This window comes from Corvus cornix, chromosome 3 (assembly GCF_000738735.6).
Source record: "Corvus cornix cornix isolate S_Up_H32 chromosome 3, ASM73873v5, whole genome shotgun sequence".
Taxonomy (NCBI): Eukaryota; Metazoa; Chordata; class Aves; order Passeriformes; family Corvidae; genus Corvus; species Corvus cornix.
In genome coordinates, this window is record NC_047056.1 from 36,487,112 (window position 1) to 36,503,529 (window position 16,418).

At 36.4% G+C, this 16,418-nt stretch overlaps 1 protein-coding gene across 7 annotated transcripts in view; it reads left to right on the forward strand.

The window, feature by feature from the left end:
- Nucleotides 1-16,418, forward strand: part of LTBP1 (latent transforming growth factor beta binding protein 1) — a 191,993-nt gene that overhangs the window by 117,351 nt on the left and 58,224 nt on the right. For 3 of the 7 annotated variants that reach the window (XM_039568826.1, XM_039568828.1, XM_039568824.1), the window contains exons 10-18: nt 4,064-4,186; nt 5,764-5,928; nt 8,848-9,081; nt 9,972-9,994; nt 10,993-11,095; nt 11,673-11,771; nt 13,823-13,948; nt 15,085-15,210; nt 15,860-15,982. In XM_039568826.1, the coding sequence (XP_039424760.1) occupies nt 4,064-4,186; nt 5,764-5,928; nt 8,848-9,081; nt 9,972-9,994; nt 10,993-11,095; nt 11,673-11,771; nt 13,823-13,948; nt 15,085-15,210; nt 15,860-15,982 (1,122 nt within the window). The remainder of the gene's footprint in view (nt 1-4,063; nt 4,187-5,763; nt 5,929-8,847; nt 9,082-9,971; nt 9,995-10,992; nt 11,096-11,672; nt 11,772-13,822; nt 13,949-15,084; nt 15,211-15,859; nt 15,983-16,418) is intronic. The other 4 variants (XM_039568827.1, XM_010391693.4, XM_039568825.1 and 1 more) reach the window with 3 other exon arrangements.

Consider the following 16,418-nt stretch of genomic DNA (forward strand, 5'->3'; position numbering starts at 1 on the left):
TTGGTCAAATTACTCCTCAAGTATGCCATCAGTTCATACTTGTACACAGGACATTATTCAGACATTTTTCTCTAGTTTTTACAGTGAAGCAAATGAATTCTTATTCCTGTACTAATGTAAAATTGAAATATTTTTATGTCCATATACAAGAAATAGAGGGCTAAAAAGAAAAAAAAAGTCTGCTAATCTTGAATTACATTTCCTTTCCAGCTGCCTGAAAAAGTTGATTCCAGGGCAATTTGCACAGCTGGGCAGGCTGGCAGGTGGTAGGAAACATTTTGGATAGGTGGCCTTTTACCACAGTCTGAAATGAAGTAGGTAGTAAATCTGGGAGGAATTTTTTTTTTCTGCTCAAGGTGTTAAATAAACACTATTCTTACATGTACATATGTTTCTTTATAAAATTTGAGGGTTTGGGGGGTTTTTTTGATCAGCTTCTGGCTTGTTTCTGTGGAATCCCTAGACAAGCTTGTGTAATTCAGCATAGGGCATCAGCTCAGTAATTCTATGAGCTCATTGAGTAGACATGACCAGGAAAGGAGGCATTAAAATACACTATAATTAAGTCATGCTGAGGACACTGGAACATGCACAGTGAAGTTAACTTTAAAAATTGGACAAATTTAGCAAGAGGAACATCTGTATCAGGAACTCTAGAAGGAATGTTAGTTGGTATTTACATATACAAAAGCTGGTACTTAAATGTAGAAGTGCCCACATTAAATAGCAATAGCAGAGCTCATGTGAATGGGGGATTATGTTTTTAAATACAAGACATACAAGAACAGTTCATCTGTGAAGAGATTGAATACAGGGGCAGTAATGACAGCATCTGTGAATGATTCCTGTAGGATAGTTGAATGATTTGGAAAGAAGGATGACTGTGTATTCATGAATTATAGGAAGATCCTATGTATCCACAAATCAGCCACTCTAGTAAATGATGCCTTGGAACATTCATACTTTTAATATTCAAATAATAAAGTTTATCCATATATAGATTTTAAATATTCCTTAAAATGAAGGTGGATGCAAACAATGAGTAAAGGTATCATCTAATAAATGAAGAATGCATCATTAATCATTTTTAACACTGAAAATACAAATGCACTTATGTTAAGCTGTGTAATTACTTACCTTCATTAAATACATGTAGAAGGGTAGAATTATCCTCCTAGATAGAAAGAAAAAGTGCCATCCATTTCATGCTAACATATAAGTAAATAGCAATGTGTTTTAATGGTTAGCAAACAAGAGACTTAGTCTTTCCTTGAAAATAAGAATTACAAAATCCAAGTCAAATTGCCATTTTTTAAAATAAGCAGTCCTCTTTGCTGATGTAAAACTTAAATGCTATTTTCACTAGACAAAGCATTTCTGTTAATTCTAATTCCAGAAAAAGTCACCAAAAAAGTGATATGTTATGTATGTTGCTTGGCAGATGTCTTCCATTTTCCTCCAGTGGTATAGGTTAATTTTGCTATAAAGAAAAATGTGTACTTAGAATTTGGAAAGGCAGAAATTTGTTTAAAAATGTCTGGCTATTACAATGTAGGGAGTAGAGAAATTATTTTCATTATGTATATCGATTTCTCCTGTGTTTTTCCTCTTCCTCCAAAAACCGTATGTGGTTTTTACACGTAAGTGTGCATGTAATTTGTGTTTGTGTAACTGTGTTGAGGATTTTCATTTTGAAATGAACCCATATATTGACATTTTTCCTGTACTCAAGGTAAAAGATCTCTTGTTATTATTTCTGACACCAGAGACAATGCTTTATCAAAGCAAGTAGAATCATTTTGTGGTTTAGCATTTGAAGACTGATCTGACAACCCAAATTGCCAACAGGTAGAAAATTCAATAGAGGGTTCTTGAGTGTTCCAGTATTTTCTTTGTATTAGCTTCTAGATATTGCAGAGTCCTTTTTTCCATCAGGTCCTAGTGGGGACTAATTTTAGAAAATGGAGCGTTAGTAATATGTCCTTTCCTCCCAACAACTGTACAACAGCACCACTATGTTTCTACTTAGAGATGTTTCAATAATGTCTTTAGTTTGCTAACTGTTAAGATTTAAGTTCATTTCTTTAATACACACAAATCATAATGGTATTGAAATAGTGATAATCTTCCCTCTGGGACTAGTTGGAACTGTGTAGGTGCCTTCGATCATATTTTGAGATTGAGGGTAAAAGAAAGAAGCTAGTCTGATGAAAAAACATAAGAAACTGGTAAAATTCAAGTGCATGCATAAAAGTCTGGCTTAATAAATATTCTGTATTGATGCAATCCTTAAATAAGATACTCCTGTTCTTATATGGGATGTCATCCCGCTTAAACATTGGATGCGACAAATGTAGACTGCTGTACAAAACTATTTCGGCGGTTTTTCTGCTCTTATACCATTCTCCTTTTTAAATAGTCCACTCCCTCTGAGGTCAGAAAGTCATGTAGTCTGGGAATTTCACTTGAAAATTCCTTTGAGGCAGAGCTGATCCTTTGTAATTCGTGTGGTTTCCATCACATTTCATCCAAAGTTCTAGGATATAAATTACTACTCTTTGTCACATGTAGCTAAGTGCATAGAAGTGAACTTTATCCAGGTGGTGTCAAGATACTATATTAGGTATAGCACTGGAAGAGCTGAGGGATAAGCTCAACACTGAGTATTTGGAAAAAAATGTGGCTGATATGGCAACTGCCAGAGTCTGCTGTACTGTGCACTTTTGTGTCATGGGACAGGTAGCCAAACTTATGAAGAAAAATGAAGAAGGAATCTTTCTGTAGGTTTCCAAATGCAAACTTCAGCACATCTGTTATATTTTGTATATTCAACCTCTTACCCTCAGTGATGGCGTTGCATTAGGAAGCAACATACAATGAGGTCAAATAAAATTAGGTTGGTTTTATAAAAGCCAAAAGGAAAGATAATAAATATTGTATATTTTAGATAAATTATCACTAATACCTGATTTTCAAAGAGCTAGCTGGAATTTCTGACTTCCATGTGAAGTTTGTTTACTCAGCAAGGTAGGTGTTTTTTCCTAGCCTTAAGGATAGAGAGGGAAAGTCTTACGGAAAAATAATACCCATAAATATTTTAAAGTAGATATATTTTAATGTACTTACTCCATTTTTCTGAAAGAGGACACTTCACAATTTATGACAGATAATTATGGATTAGACAGTTTTTTAATTTTTATTTTTGTTACTGTTTTAAGGTTTGGATTATCAGTGCAAACTATGTTGTTGCTGTCCCGTGAAACAAAAAACTAGTTTGGCTGGCATAGTTACAGATGGTCTCCAGATGATTGTTAAACAGGTTCTGTTTTTAAGAGTAAGTGAACTACAGATGCAACCATGAGGGTGATATAGACCTGAGACCCAATGCTTGGGGCATGGGAGGATGATTCAGTCAGACCGTGAAAGCAACACTTGCACAGGTGGCCTCGTAACAGCAAGCTTTATCAAAGCAGTTCACAGAATCACAGAACACGCTGAGTTGGAAGGGACATACAAATTGTGTTGCCATAGCTGCAATTCTTTTCATGTCAGGTGTGTTCTGTGCTCCCTGCAGCATATTCTTGCCATCAGGTTCTTTGGGCTACAGAGGATATTTTTGCATTGTGCTGCTTTCAGCGTAATGAACCATTGAGCACTATTAAACATAAATACTAATAAAAACTGTATTAAATGTGGCAAGCAGCGTTCCACCCCCTGTAAAATATTCATTGGTTAAAACTTGTCTCTGTGAATGTTCTCGTGAGCTGTGTTGAACTGTGCAAGCAATCTAGTCAGGAGAAGAGGGATTGATAAGCCAGTCAAAGTGTATTTGTTTTTCTAATTCAGAGTACTTGAGAATGATGTATAAATGTAATTTTGTTTCTATTATGTTCTCAACAGTGTTTTAAAAGGTTATAAATCACATGTTAATATGGGGAAAAGTGTTGATTTGAGTGTTAACTTGTAACAGTTCTCCTTCATATTTTAAAAAAAAGTGAGAACTTCTGAAGAAAGAAGTATTAATACATGTTTCAGCATCTGATTGTTTTCAATTTTCCCACAGATATCAATGAGTGTCAGTTACAGGGAGTATGCCCTAATGGTGAGTGCTTGAATACCATGGGCAGCTACAGATGTACCTGCAAAATGGGATTTGTGCCAGATCCTACCCTCTCAAGATGCATACGTAAGTAATACTGCTAATTAAAGTACCAAGTTAGATAGTTAATTTCAGATGAAGATTTATTTGATTGGGCCCAACTATTCTAATCTGTCACCTTTTTTTTTTTTTTTTTTTTTGTCTCCAACTCATATTCTCAGTTTATTCACTCTATTTAGTCAGTCTCAGTGCTCATGCCTCTTTTCTGTTTCTTTGTCCCAGAAAGCTTGGTCTCCACCAGTGGCTACCCAGGATCCTTGCCATCTTTTCCTGATTTTCTTGTTTTCTTGTCACCAAATCTTCAACACCATATCCAGCCTCCACATATACTCAGTCCTTTTCAGTATCCTGGAGTTTCCTTTTTTTTTTTTTTGCTCCTCTCTCTGCTGATTTCCCAGCCAAAATTATCTTTGTGTCCTGCTCTCCCCTTTTCCACCTCTGCAGCTTTGATCTGGATAGTCCATTAATAAACATTTAACCCAGTATGGTCTTTAGCACATTTTCCTTCCCATTAAGAAGAATTCAAATTTAAGAAAGAATTAGGGGCAAGAAAAGACTGTGAATGACATCAATGCAAATATTTCCCTCTATTAGTTAGCTTTTACTTTGGTTGCGATCACTTACCTCTGCAAGAAGAGAAGAGAGTGTAAAGAACAACTAAATTTTTCACTTTATATTTTTTTTGTGAAGAATATGTACAACTGAAAAATATCTATAATCCTCAGTTCTTTCTCTGAGCTATCTTTACATTTATCAAATATAGTCTCAAGTCATAGGTGAGTTCTTTTTTTTTTCCCAGTGTAACAATTTTATGGTACTAGTTAATGACACTTAATTACTGAGAAAGTTTCTCAGCAGTTTGAAGAACTTCATACTGCTTTTCAGTTGAACACCAGAAGAGAGGAGTTGGTTGTTGTGTTTTGTTTTTGCTTTTACATGTCATGTTGAAAATCAGGTAGTCTTTGTATTTTTTGAGTTATGTGAACATGTTACCCAGAACTGTTAAATGTATGTTAATGTGTATGCATAAATTAGAAAGCTGGATGGGTCTTAGCTTTCTGTTACCTCATATTAATCATAGCTTATGGCCTTTGGCTCTTCCACATTAAAACTAAGCATATCAAAATGCGAATATGTAGTTGTCTCTTTTATTAAAAAAAAGTGTCATGTATGGTACTTAATGCTTTTGCAGTCTTACTGACATAGCCTGCTTATAGATCGATGTTCCATTGGCTTTGTAGCTTGACACAACTGTGTAGTGCCAGTGACTGATCTTCAGCTGCTGTGTACAAGAGAGAGAGATGATTCTCACTCTTCATTGTGGCAGCATGGCAACTGCTGGTTTTGAATTTACTTTTGTTGTTGTTGTTGTTTTTCTTTTAAATACTTCTTATCCTTGGTCTAGGGTAAGTTGGAATTCAGGAGTGTCAATGCAAAATAAGATTTTTTTTTAATGTTGTGATTCTCATCTGAGATAGGTGTTTGAAATAAAACTTCTGCAGACAGAATATTAATCCATTTAAGTGATGTTGGAAATCTAGGGCTGTTTTGCTGTTTCGCTTTTCCTGTGAACAGTACCATCCTCTCTTCCACTTTCATTGCAGCTGATAACCCTGTAGCTGAAGAGAAAGGACCCTGCTACCGGTTTGTTAGTGCAGGAAAGCAATGCATGCATCCTCTTTCTGTTCAGCTCAGCAAGCAGCTTTGCTGTTGCAGTGTTGGCAAAGCCTGGGGCCCACACTGTGAGAAGTGTCCACTCCCAGGAACAGGTAAGAACTTCCCACTAAAAATACAAGCTCTTGCCCCCATCCCCCTAAATTTTTTATGCATGTTTTCAAAAAAAAAAAAAAAAACAAAAAAAAAAACCAACAAACCAACCACCAGAGTACATACTATAGATACAGGAAAAGTAACCCAAAATTTATTTAATACTCTTCAGTTGTTAAAGGCTCTGGTGAAAGGATGGCAGCTTTTGAGAATTTGGTTACAGAACAACATGGAATATAGTTTGTATTACAGTTAGTAGGATATGCATGGTAATTTCTCTGCCTTCTCACCTTCCTTCATATCTTTACCATCCATTTTGAGGAATGTGCTGAAGAGAGAATTCTTAGCAATAAACTAGTAGTTAAACTTTTCATGCCATTTTTCACTTAAACAATTCCTTACTTGATACATAAAGCTCTCTTGTATTATCAGTGTTCCATTGGAGTTCTGCTGTTATTTAAATATATAAGGACTTCAAAAATATCAGCTTGTTTGGTCACCACTCTCACTTTGGCTGGTTATAGATTAAGACACCAAAAATTATAGATACTGATCACTGTTTTCAAGTACTTTTTATTCCCTGATGTTGCTTAAAACTTAAATGCCTATGGAATCTTCAGGCAAAATCAATTTAATGTTCTCTTTGTTTCCAAATGTAAGGTCAAATTAATCTGTTTTAGAAGCATCATTGCTTGTTGTAATATACATGGTGTCCAGTCTGTTGAGTATTTGTAGTGACAATGCATTGTGCTTACTTGAAGCTGCTGCTGCAGATGTCACTGTCATGATGCAGGTCATGTATTTCTCTGAAATATTTTATAAAGATTTACATTTTCAAACCAGCTGGCTGCTTTGGGAAATCCACAGCTGGTATCAGAGACATGATGAGAGCAGCAGATTCCTTAAGTTGGACTTAAAGAAGTGAAAGTGACCAACAGTTTTGAGCATTTCAATGGATTTTTAAAGCCACTGTTTCCTGCAAGACCATTGGGTCACTAGATCATTGATCAAGATTTTAAAACTCCAGTTCACTTTTGGATAAATAACATTTCCATGGCTTTTTAATGGAGAAAAGATACATTCTCATGAGATGACTTGCAATTTAAGTGCAGGTGTTTTACATCTGTGAGAATATTGCATGAGGCTTTATGCCTAATAGTGTGTATGCTGGAGCACAGAATACATCCTTATGTTGACTGCTATCTGGTCACAAAAAATATATCAAGTATCATATGGAATTGGTTGCTTTAGTGATTTTTTTTCTTAATGAAAAGGCTTCAGAGAGAAAGTCTGAGAGTTAAAAATTCTGATGAGCTTTTCCCATTTAATGACTACTTGCATGATTTAAAAACATGTTCCTTTCTGTAACAGGTTAAATTCATAATGTTTCAGAGTTTTCTATGAAAAATGTGTGAAAGTGGGATACTCCAGAATGGGGTAATGTATTTACTGCAGCATCCCATGTTAGTATAAAAGTCATTGAAGTAAAAAGCTTATTAAATATTTGTAGAAAGTAAACTATCTCCTAAAGAAACACTGATAGAGCAGATTTGTATGCCCAGGTGTTGAGAGCTCTTATCAGAGCTGTGGTAGAGTAAGACTCACATTTCTACCTTTCATTTGAGAGAATACAACCTGAAGCGAGATTTCCTGCATCCTAAGTATGCATCTGAAGGGACAGACATCAAATTTTCTATCTTACTCCTTTGACCAGAATTCCCACCCTCATTTGGCTGTTTTATAGCAAGTTTTGATATCAGATATTCCAGCAAAAAGTATTTCATTATCCTGAATCCACTCAATTTAATTAGTTTGACTCTTCATATTTTCAAAGACATCATTAAAACACATTGTGCAATTAATGCATGCTGTGATTTAATGTATAATTTAACTCATCTGTGGAGTGCTTTTAGCTAGTACTTTGTGCTTTTATTTTAGATGCTAATTCATTTTAAAACCCTGATGTGTTCAAAGCAGAATTTGTGAACTTAGCAATGCCCCACTTGGCACACCCCTTAGGCCTCTGTAAGAATTCCCACATGGGAGACTAAATTTATTTCACCCCAACATGGCTTTACCTAGAGCAATAAGGACAAAGAAACACTGTTCCCTCAAGACTCCTGAAAGTCTTCCTGACCCTGACAGGAGCATGAGTATTCTCTTTGGTGGGGAGGAAGACTGATTTGTATTTCTTTCTCATTTTACTCTTCCAGCAGAACTGCAAACCATGATGCTTTTATAGATCACCTGTAGAGATCAGAGCAAGTGCTGTTGCCTTTCATTAATTTTTTCTGTAGCAGCTTTATAAATGAGATTATTTCCCCTCTCTTCCAGTAGTGATTTGGCTTTTTATGATCCTCATCTTGTATTTAGCCAGCCTTTTTCAATTCAGTGGAATTTGGATCTGGACTGGTATGAGGCCTCTGATGTAGTCAGGTGGGATCCTGTGGATCAGTGTTGTTACTGGTTGGTAGTGTTGTGCTCCTCTAGTACAGGGCTGGTGAGCTTTTTTTTCTTTGATTTCTACAAAAAAGAGAATGATAGCAACAGTGGTCTTCATTCATTATGCAGTATAGATGATAAAGACAATTTGCATATTTAAATTAATACTTAGAAAGGATATACTGTTTGAAGGGAATTAATTTTAAGAAATATCTTGATATAATGACAGATAATCATAACTGAAGAAAAATGGTAAACTGGAGGGGAAGCCTCCTGGGAAAAACAGCCAGAACATGCTTTTGGGAGAATGCTCAGTCATATTAGCATGCAATGCATAGCTTCTCTTTAAGAAGTTTTTTGTTAAAATGTATATACAGTATGAGATTAAATTTCTTAGTGGTAGTCATTATATTTTCCACTATGTCAACATATTGCACTTTTAGACTCCTAAAAGGAATATTTTCCCATCCCAAATCTAGCTGCTTTTAAGGAAATCTGCCCTGGTGGAATGGGTTATACGGTTTCTGGCCCTCACAGAAACAAGCTATATCATCACCCTGCAGTTAGAGTACAGCCACCTGTCATTGGCAAGACCCCGATTACTCAACCTGTTGCTAAAGGTACTTCTCCTCCACCTCTCCCAGCAAAGGAAGAGCCAGTGGAGGCACTGACCTTCTCACAGAAAAGTGAGACTGAGATGGCTGTACAAGAAGGTGAGAGTGGGAAAATTTAGTCTTTGTCTATTTCTGTGCATGTGTCTTCCATGGTTTGTGTCTTTGCGAGGCAGCTGCGGACAGTGCAGGGCCCAGAGGCGTCACTCCCCACAGCAGAGCGTCCGTGTTGCCAAGGGGATTGCTTCACGTGGTTCACTTCTCACATGTTGGGTGGAGGTCCTACCAGATGCTGAGACCATGGAAGGAGAATGAGACTGCTTTAAACTCAATAATTTTTATGATCAGAAAATAGTACATATTTGTTGTAAGACTTAAAAAAAATTATCAATCAAATATATATATTTATGAATTCTAAAAAGGAAAGCTGCAATGGAAAATAAAACCTTATATTAAATTCCTACCATGCCTTCCCAGAAAAAAAGTCATATTTGTGGAGGAAAAAATCCCAAACCACTCTTGCTTGTCTAAAGAAAAGACAAATTTTAAAACTTGATGGTTTGGTTTTTTTTACAATAAATCCTTGAAAATTTGTTAGTGGTAGGTTATATATCCTTATGATATTAATTTACCTTTAAAATATTTACAAATGTTGATATTCCTTGTAAGGAATCGAAAAGGTTTCATCAGTGAGTTAGTAACCTGTGAGTTTGTCAAATTGTTTCTGAGGAAGCAGGTAAACAATTGAGAAACCTACAAGGCAGCTGCATACTGAATAAAGAAACATTAGACAGTGTGTAGAATCTTGATCTGGTTTCAGGTTAGTTTTTACACTTGCTTCAGGAACATTATTTCAGGTTTGCACTATTTTGGAATGAGGTTTGAGCCTGAATTTTTTGTGTCATGGCAACAACAACTTTCAAATGTGATAAAATATATAATAAAATGTTTTGTGAAAACTGATTAATTCTCTTTTTTCTTTCTGGTTTTAGTGGCAACAGCAGCTCCTGATCAGGTAAAACATGATGTAATTTATCTGGGAATTAGAATGCAGACCATGTGTACAAGATGGGAAAAAGATAACTGAAAGGATTTAGAATTTATAATGAACAAACAAATCTGTGGACTACTGTTCAAACCATGAGGCAAAAAGAACTTGTGCTGTTATTATATACAACAACAGGCAGGTAGTGAGGTACAAGAAAGAGATTACTTTAACCTGTCTTAGAGGCATTTGTTGGAGGTTCTGGTATATATTGCTCTATCCCATTCTGGAGATTGTGTTTTAAAGAGGATACTGAAAAATGCAGAGGGTATGAAGAAGAGACACAGATACTGACAGCTAGAGAAAATAAATCTGAGAGAAACATTATGAAGCTTTGAGAAGCATTTGTGACACCTGCTTATGAGACTAGTATTAGTGCCTAAGTTAATTTCATTGTTTGTTTAGGATGTCTTTTATTCGTTGGAGAAGAGCAAGTGTGTATCTGTGTGAAGTCCCCCATTCTGGAGGTTTCAGGTTCTCTGTGCTGAAGATAATGGGATTTATTGTGAATAACTGCAGCTGTACTCCATTTCATTTTCCTAAGGATGTACAAGCATCTAACATTTCTATGAAAATAAGATGATGGGTTCAATAGCTAAGAAGGACTCTTTCACAGTGGTCAGAGACCTAGATGAGATTGTATACTTTTGTGTGATACTGAACTGCATTTAAATGCTATTTGTAAGCAATTAAAGACCAGAGAATGGGAGAATTATGGAGGGACAAAGCCAAAGATAAAATTAGAAGCTCCAGGAAAAGACTGCTTCAAGTAAAATCAATGTTAAATTGTTTGCCATTGTGGAAACATAGTATTCCATGTTCATTCAGGTTTAAATTGGTGGTGATTAATGATCTGCTATCAAAAGCCATTCGTGAGAATTTTATCAGTGTGTCAAGCCAGGAGTTTGTGGGTAGCTATGAATTAAGGCAATGTTTTCAGAATGTTATTTTTTTTATCATTCTTCTAGGAATTAGCTTCCATTGATCAAGAAAAGCAGCCTTATCTAGAGCCTGGGCAGCCTCAGCTTTCTCCTGGAATTTCAACAATTAACCTGCATCCAAAGTTTCCAGGTAACTTATTTTGGCTTTTCTTTCAATGTGAGAGAGTGCTTACAATTCTTAAAAGAACAGGAAAGTAACAATTCTAACAGAGGTTAATGAAAAGCTTCAGAAGCAACCTCTCCATGATCAAAAAAAAATAATGGAAGCAGAAGTGGGAGGAATTGAGATGTTGGCATTGGCTTGGTGACTTGTTGAGGAGATAAAGACATATTTTAAGAAAAAGTGATATCTTGGATTATGTGCTTGAGAATTTTAATGTCAGCAGAGGTGAAGCCTTGTACTCCTGTCAAGAGCAAACTGTGCTTGGGTGACTCCTTGTAGATTTATGCATAACTTTTGCTGCAAAAATTTTACAACTGTGTTTGCTTCCTTTAGTTCAGTGTTTTTTTCACAAGCACTAGAATGATGAAAACTCCAATTATACTGATTTTTTTCTACTCTACGTCAAAGCAGAATAAACTAATTAAATTTTCCTTGGTGCCTGACTTATTCAGTATCATGTGTGAATGCTTTAAGGGCTGGGGTTTTTTGAATGCTTTAAGGTGGTTTTTTTGGATGTGATTGATTTCCATTCCATGTCGCACAGTAGTGATTGAGAAAACATCCCCTCCTTTGCCTGTTGAAGTGGCTCCTGAAGTCTCTACTTCAAGTGCAAGTCAAGTTATTGCACCTACTCAAGTTACAGGTATTATACTTCTTTTTTTAGAACTACAATAAATTAAGAAATGACTGAGTTCTTGACGCTGTTGTTCCGAGCTGTTGCTGAATTACCGTAGTGAAGAAAACATGGTTGTAGAACAGAAGGAATACTCTAGAGAGAGCAAGTACAGAACAGCACAGCAATGAGGCTACTGCCAAGAGAGCCAGGACCAGGTCCTTCCAGGATGTACCTGCCATTTTTGTGCCCACGAAAAAAGGATAGAATATAAAATTAATAATTCCATCTCAGATTCAGTTCTGGACTTTCTTTGCAGATCTGCAAGGAAAGTCTAGAACTGAAAACTTCTTGGATACAAGTCAGGTTGTTAGACAGTCTACATGTGTATTCGTGAAGTATACATGAGCATATTCATTGAGGGATGTAGACTTCCTGGGATGTAGATCAGAATGTTCTACAAAAAGCAGGTGAGAAGTTACTGTAAGATCTATTTTGAAATTTTCTTTTGATGTTTGTGTTTCGTCCTTTTTTGATGTGTTAAAGTATTCTCGTCTACATCTATGTGTCAAGAAGTGAAAATAACAGAAATGCAAGTAATGCACCTGTCAGCTGAAATTTGCCTAAATGACAGCTGTGTCCAAAAGACATGAAAATTTCTTTTGCTGTGCATTTACAAACAAAAAGGTGAACGTAGTATATTTAGTACATGAGAGCATTACACTGTCTCATTGGTTAGAATGAACCAGAATGAACACAGACTTTGAAGTGCTTGCAATATCCTAGTAAATCATGTAAGATGCATTCTTTTATTTGGTAGAGATATTTAGGCCTACAAAGAGGTTTCCATTCAGAGGGAGAAATTTCACATACTTTAATAAAAAATAAACTCTTCAAAATGGTTTTCCTTCATGCAGGAATGGATTTTTGAGTTGATGCAATGCACACAGGGTCTAAATCACCCAGTTGTTTGTACAATTCTGTCTGCAGTTAAATTCTCCTGAATGTACTGTGAGAGTAGAGAAAGTATCCTGTCCTTCTGTGAGCATTCAACTGCTTCCTTTGGTATGCTGTAGTTACAGTTCACCAATCCCATAGGAAGGTGTGTCTAGTGGTGATCATCAAACTAGAACTTGGAAGTAAGCTCTTCTGTGACTGTGCCCCTTCTGCCAGCCAGCTCCCAGCTTCCTTACAGGCAGACAAAGTTACCCTGCTGGGAACTCACATCAGTTAGTAAAAAGAAAATGGTTGTTTTCCATGTTCTGTTTTTTATTTCCTCTGGAAAATTAGTATAACTAGAAATTGCTGTGTACTATAAATCAATATGTTGTTCAGATATTTAAGAGATAGTAAAGTACAAGTGCAGTAAGATTTGTAGGACAAAATCCTGAACGTGATTTAAAAAACTGAATGCAGTTCAAGTTGAGAAGTTTTTGAGTGCCTTATTTCTGTACCTTAAGATTTAGTTAAATTTAAATGTGACCTGTTTCTAAGTGATCCAGATAAATAGTTCTTCTTTACAAATAGTTTTTTCTTTTTCAGGAATTACAATTCCATACTGCAGCGTAACCTTAGTTTGTTGCAACTGGACACAGTCATTAGCATTTCTGCAGTAACACATATAGTTCAGGAATTTCTAAAACTACTGTAAGGTTTCAGCCTCCAATGCTGCCCGTGTCTGAATCTCCTTATCTTACAAAATACATCCAAGCCATTAATAGATGAGTATTCTGTAAATCAGAATACCCACTGTAATCAGAAACTCACACAGTTATTTTCTTAATGTGCAATGCAAAGGTTGAGCCATATATTTTTTTTTTATTCTATATTATCTTCATTTCACTTTAAATTTTATGTACTGATTTATAGATCTTGGATGGGACATAAGGTTATGTCACTAGGAAGAGCCTAGATGGTTTCTAGATTCTTCCAGATAAGGTATCCATTACAGAAACTCAGGAGTCACAAACTTGATTTCCACTTGTTTTCAGGCCTGAGCTTTCTACTTGGATTACAGAATACTGTGCACTTACTGGACTATGTGAGAGAATTTAACCTCAAATTTCTTTTTGTTTGCTTAGAAATCAACGAATGTACAGTTAATCCTGATATCTGTGGAGCAGGACACTGTGTTAATTTGCCTGTGGGATACACTTGCATCTGCTACGAGGGGTACAAACTTAATGATCAGCAGACGAAGTGCACTGGTATGAAACAATACTTTCAAAAATCTGAAATAACCATGCTATGAAATTCTTGAAATGTAGAATCTGGTTAGAGGAAATACCTAAAGAGCAGTCTGAAGTTCTTTCCTATGTTGAATCCTTCCAAACTACAAGCTAGTATTTTTATGCCAAATAAAATTTGCGAGGTAGTCTCTAATATAGCCTTTCAGCTGCCCTGAAATGAGTGTGAATTTAACTAAATGGAATGAAAGCCTTTCCCATTGTGATGTGAGAGAAAAAGTGATTAGACAGACCATCTTCTCTCAGCTGTATATCAGGTATCTAAAAGACTGCTAGGGAGAAATACATTTCTGTTTGGAAAAAGAATGAATTTGTTTCTCACAGTGATTTACCCAGCTACCAGCTCTGCAGCTGGACTAAGTCCAGGCATTTTTTTAGGTCATTCCTTTCAGCCTGCTACTGAAAAGAGAAAGTATATCATAAACAACTGAGAAGCACAGTAAGAGATCTGCAAAGCGAGGTCTTCATCCCCTTCTAAGCTAGTAAATTCTAGAACAGACGCCTCTGTTGAACATGAGGCAGGGCACAGATGGGTTCTGCATGAGCCATTTCAGATTTGGAAGCAGCTGTATCGGTATCTTTTCTTCATTCAGAGCATACGGGTTCCTCGGTAACTTGGATCAGAAAGGGTGTATTGTGTCGACAGCTTATATGCTGTAAAACCTTCATGCCACCAAAGCTCAGCAGCTTCACGCTGTAACACATGCTATCAGGTGCAACTACAGTATTCAAAAGTAAATCACACAACACAGCCAAGTGGCAATTTAGAATCCCTTTATTTCATCCAAATTTTATTAATGTTCCATGCTTGCAGCTTGTGCTCATGTTGCACGCAGTGTAGGGGTTTGAAATGTAATCATGTCACGTTCTTCAGGCCAATGCAATATTCTTACAGTCTAAGCCAATAGGAGCATTTTTCTCCAACCAAAACTATTTAATGCATCTTTTTTGCATCTCTGAGAGAAAAAAGATACACCTTTTCAAATATTTAAAATAGTTACAAGATCAGTCCTTTCAAATGTGTGGCATAGAATGCACAAAAAGAATCAAAACTAAATATGTTATTCTATAGTCTTATGTTTTCATTTCTTTTATAGATATCAATGAGTGTAATCAGGCACCACATCTCTGTTCCCTTGGACGCTGTGAAAATACAGAAGGAAGTTTCCTATGTATTTGCCAAGCTGGATTCATGGCCAGTGAAGATGGAACTGACTGCGTTGGTAATAACTAGTCTCCTTTCTAGAAAATAAGAAGATAAAAAAGCATATCTAAACCCTCCTAAATTCCCCTTTTCAGCTTTTTTTTCTCAATGTCAGTGGTACTGGACTGGTGTCTGGAAGTATATTTAACTGTCTCTCACCAGGCATTGTGGTAAGGAAAACACCTGAGTAGCTGGTATTCCTCTTCAAATGTTTGTTTGTTGAAAAACAAGAATTTTTTCAGTACTGTCCTTGTTTAGGAAAACTGCCATTTAGTAAAAACACCTGTTGTGTGAAATACAAATATTCAACACTCTTTCAATGAGTAGAAGCTGGAACAAACCATATTTTAAAATACAGCTGCAAACAGTCACAGACTTCACAAAGCAACACAAACAGCTTGAAGGGGCTGTGGTCCACCTTAGGTTAGTGCTGGCCTGGGCACTGCATACATGCAGCAACACATGTTTGCAGCCAGAGGGGTGCTCACAGGCCACCTTCCTATACCCTGGTTGTTTCTCAAACTCATTCTCTCTGTGCAGTGAGGTGGCTTGCAAACAGCTTCAAAAATCCAAACTTAGAGTTTCGTTAAAGCAGAGTTTTGAGGAGATGCAAGCATTCAGAAATACTTTGATGGTGAAGCAGCTTCTCTTCTCTTTGTCATCTGCAGATTTTGATGAATGTTCAAGACCTCATACTTGTGGAGAAGGCTTTTGTATAAACACTCTTGGCTCATACAGATGTGAATATTGTGACAGTGGATACCAAATGAACAGGAGAGGGGAATGTGGAGGTAGGTTTGGACTCTTCACAGTGGCGATGATGAAGTGAAGTCACCATTTATTGATAGCACAAAACCAGTGCCAAACTACTCCTGTTTGGAATGATTAACATCCCCTGCTATTCAAGAGAGGCTTAGCGCTGCAGCTTGAGCTGCAAAGGGACAAATCCCAGGGGGTGCAATCTTAAACAAGAAGCCTTTGTGAGTACTCTTCATCTTTGTCGTTATTTGGTGTCTGGAACGGCAATTCAATTCCTATTATTTAAACTTAAGATGATGCAAAGGAGTTTCCCCACTGTGTACAGAGCCATCTTGGGACAGCCATTTTATCGTCTCTTGCCATGGAATCACTTAACTTCATTGTTAGTCCTTACCTGCATACCAAGTTTCTGTTAAAAAAAAGTTGTCGTTTTTCCTATATTATAAAAGGTAGCAAATGATAGGTTGC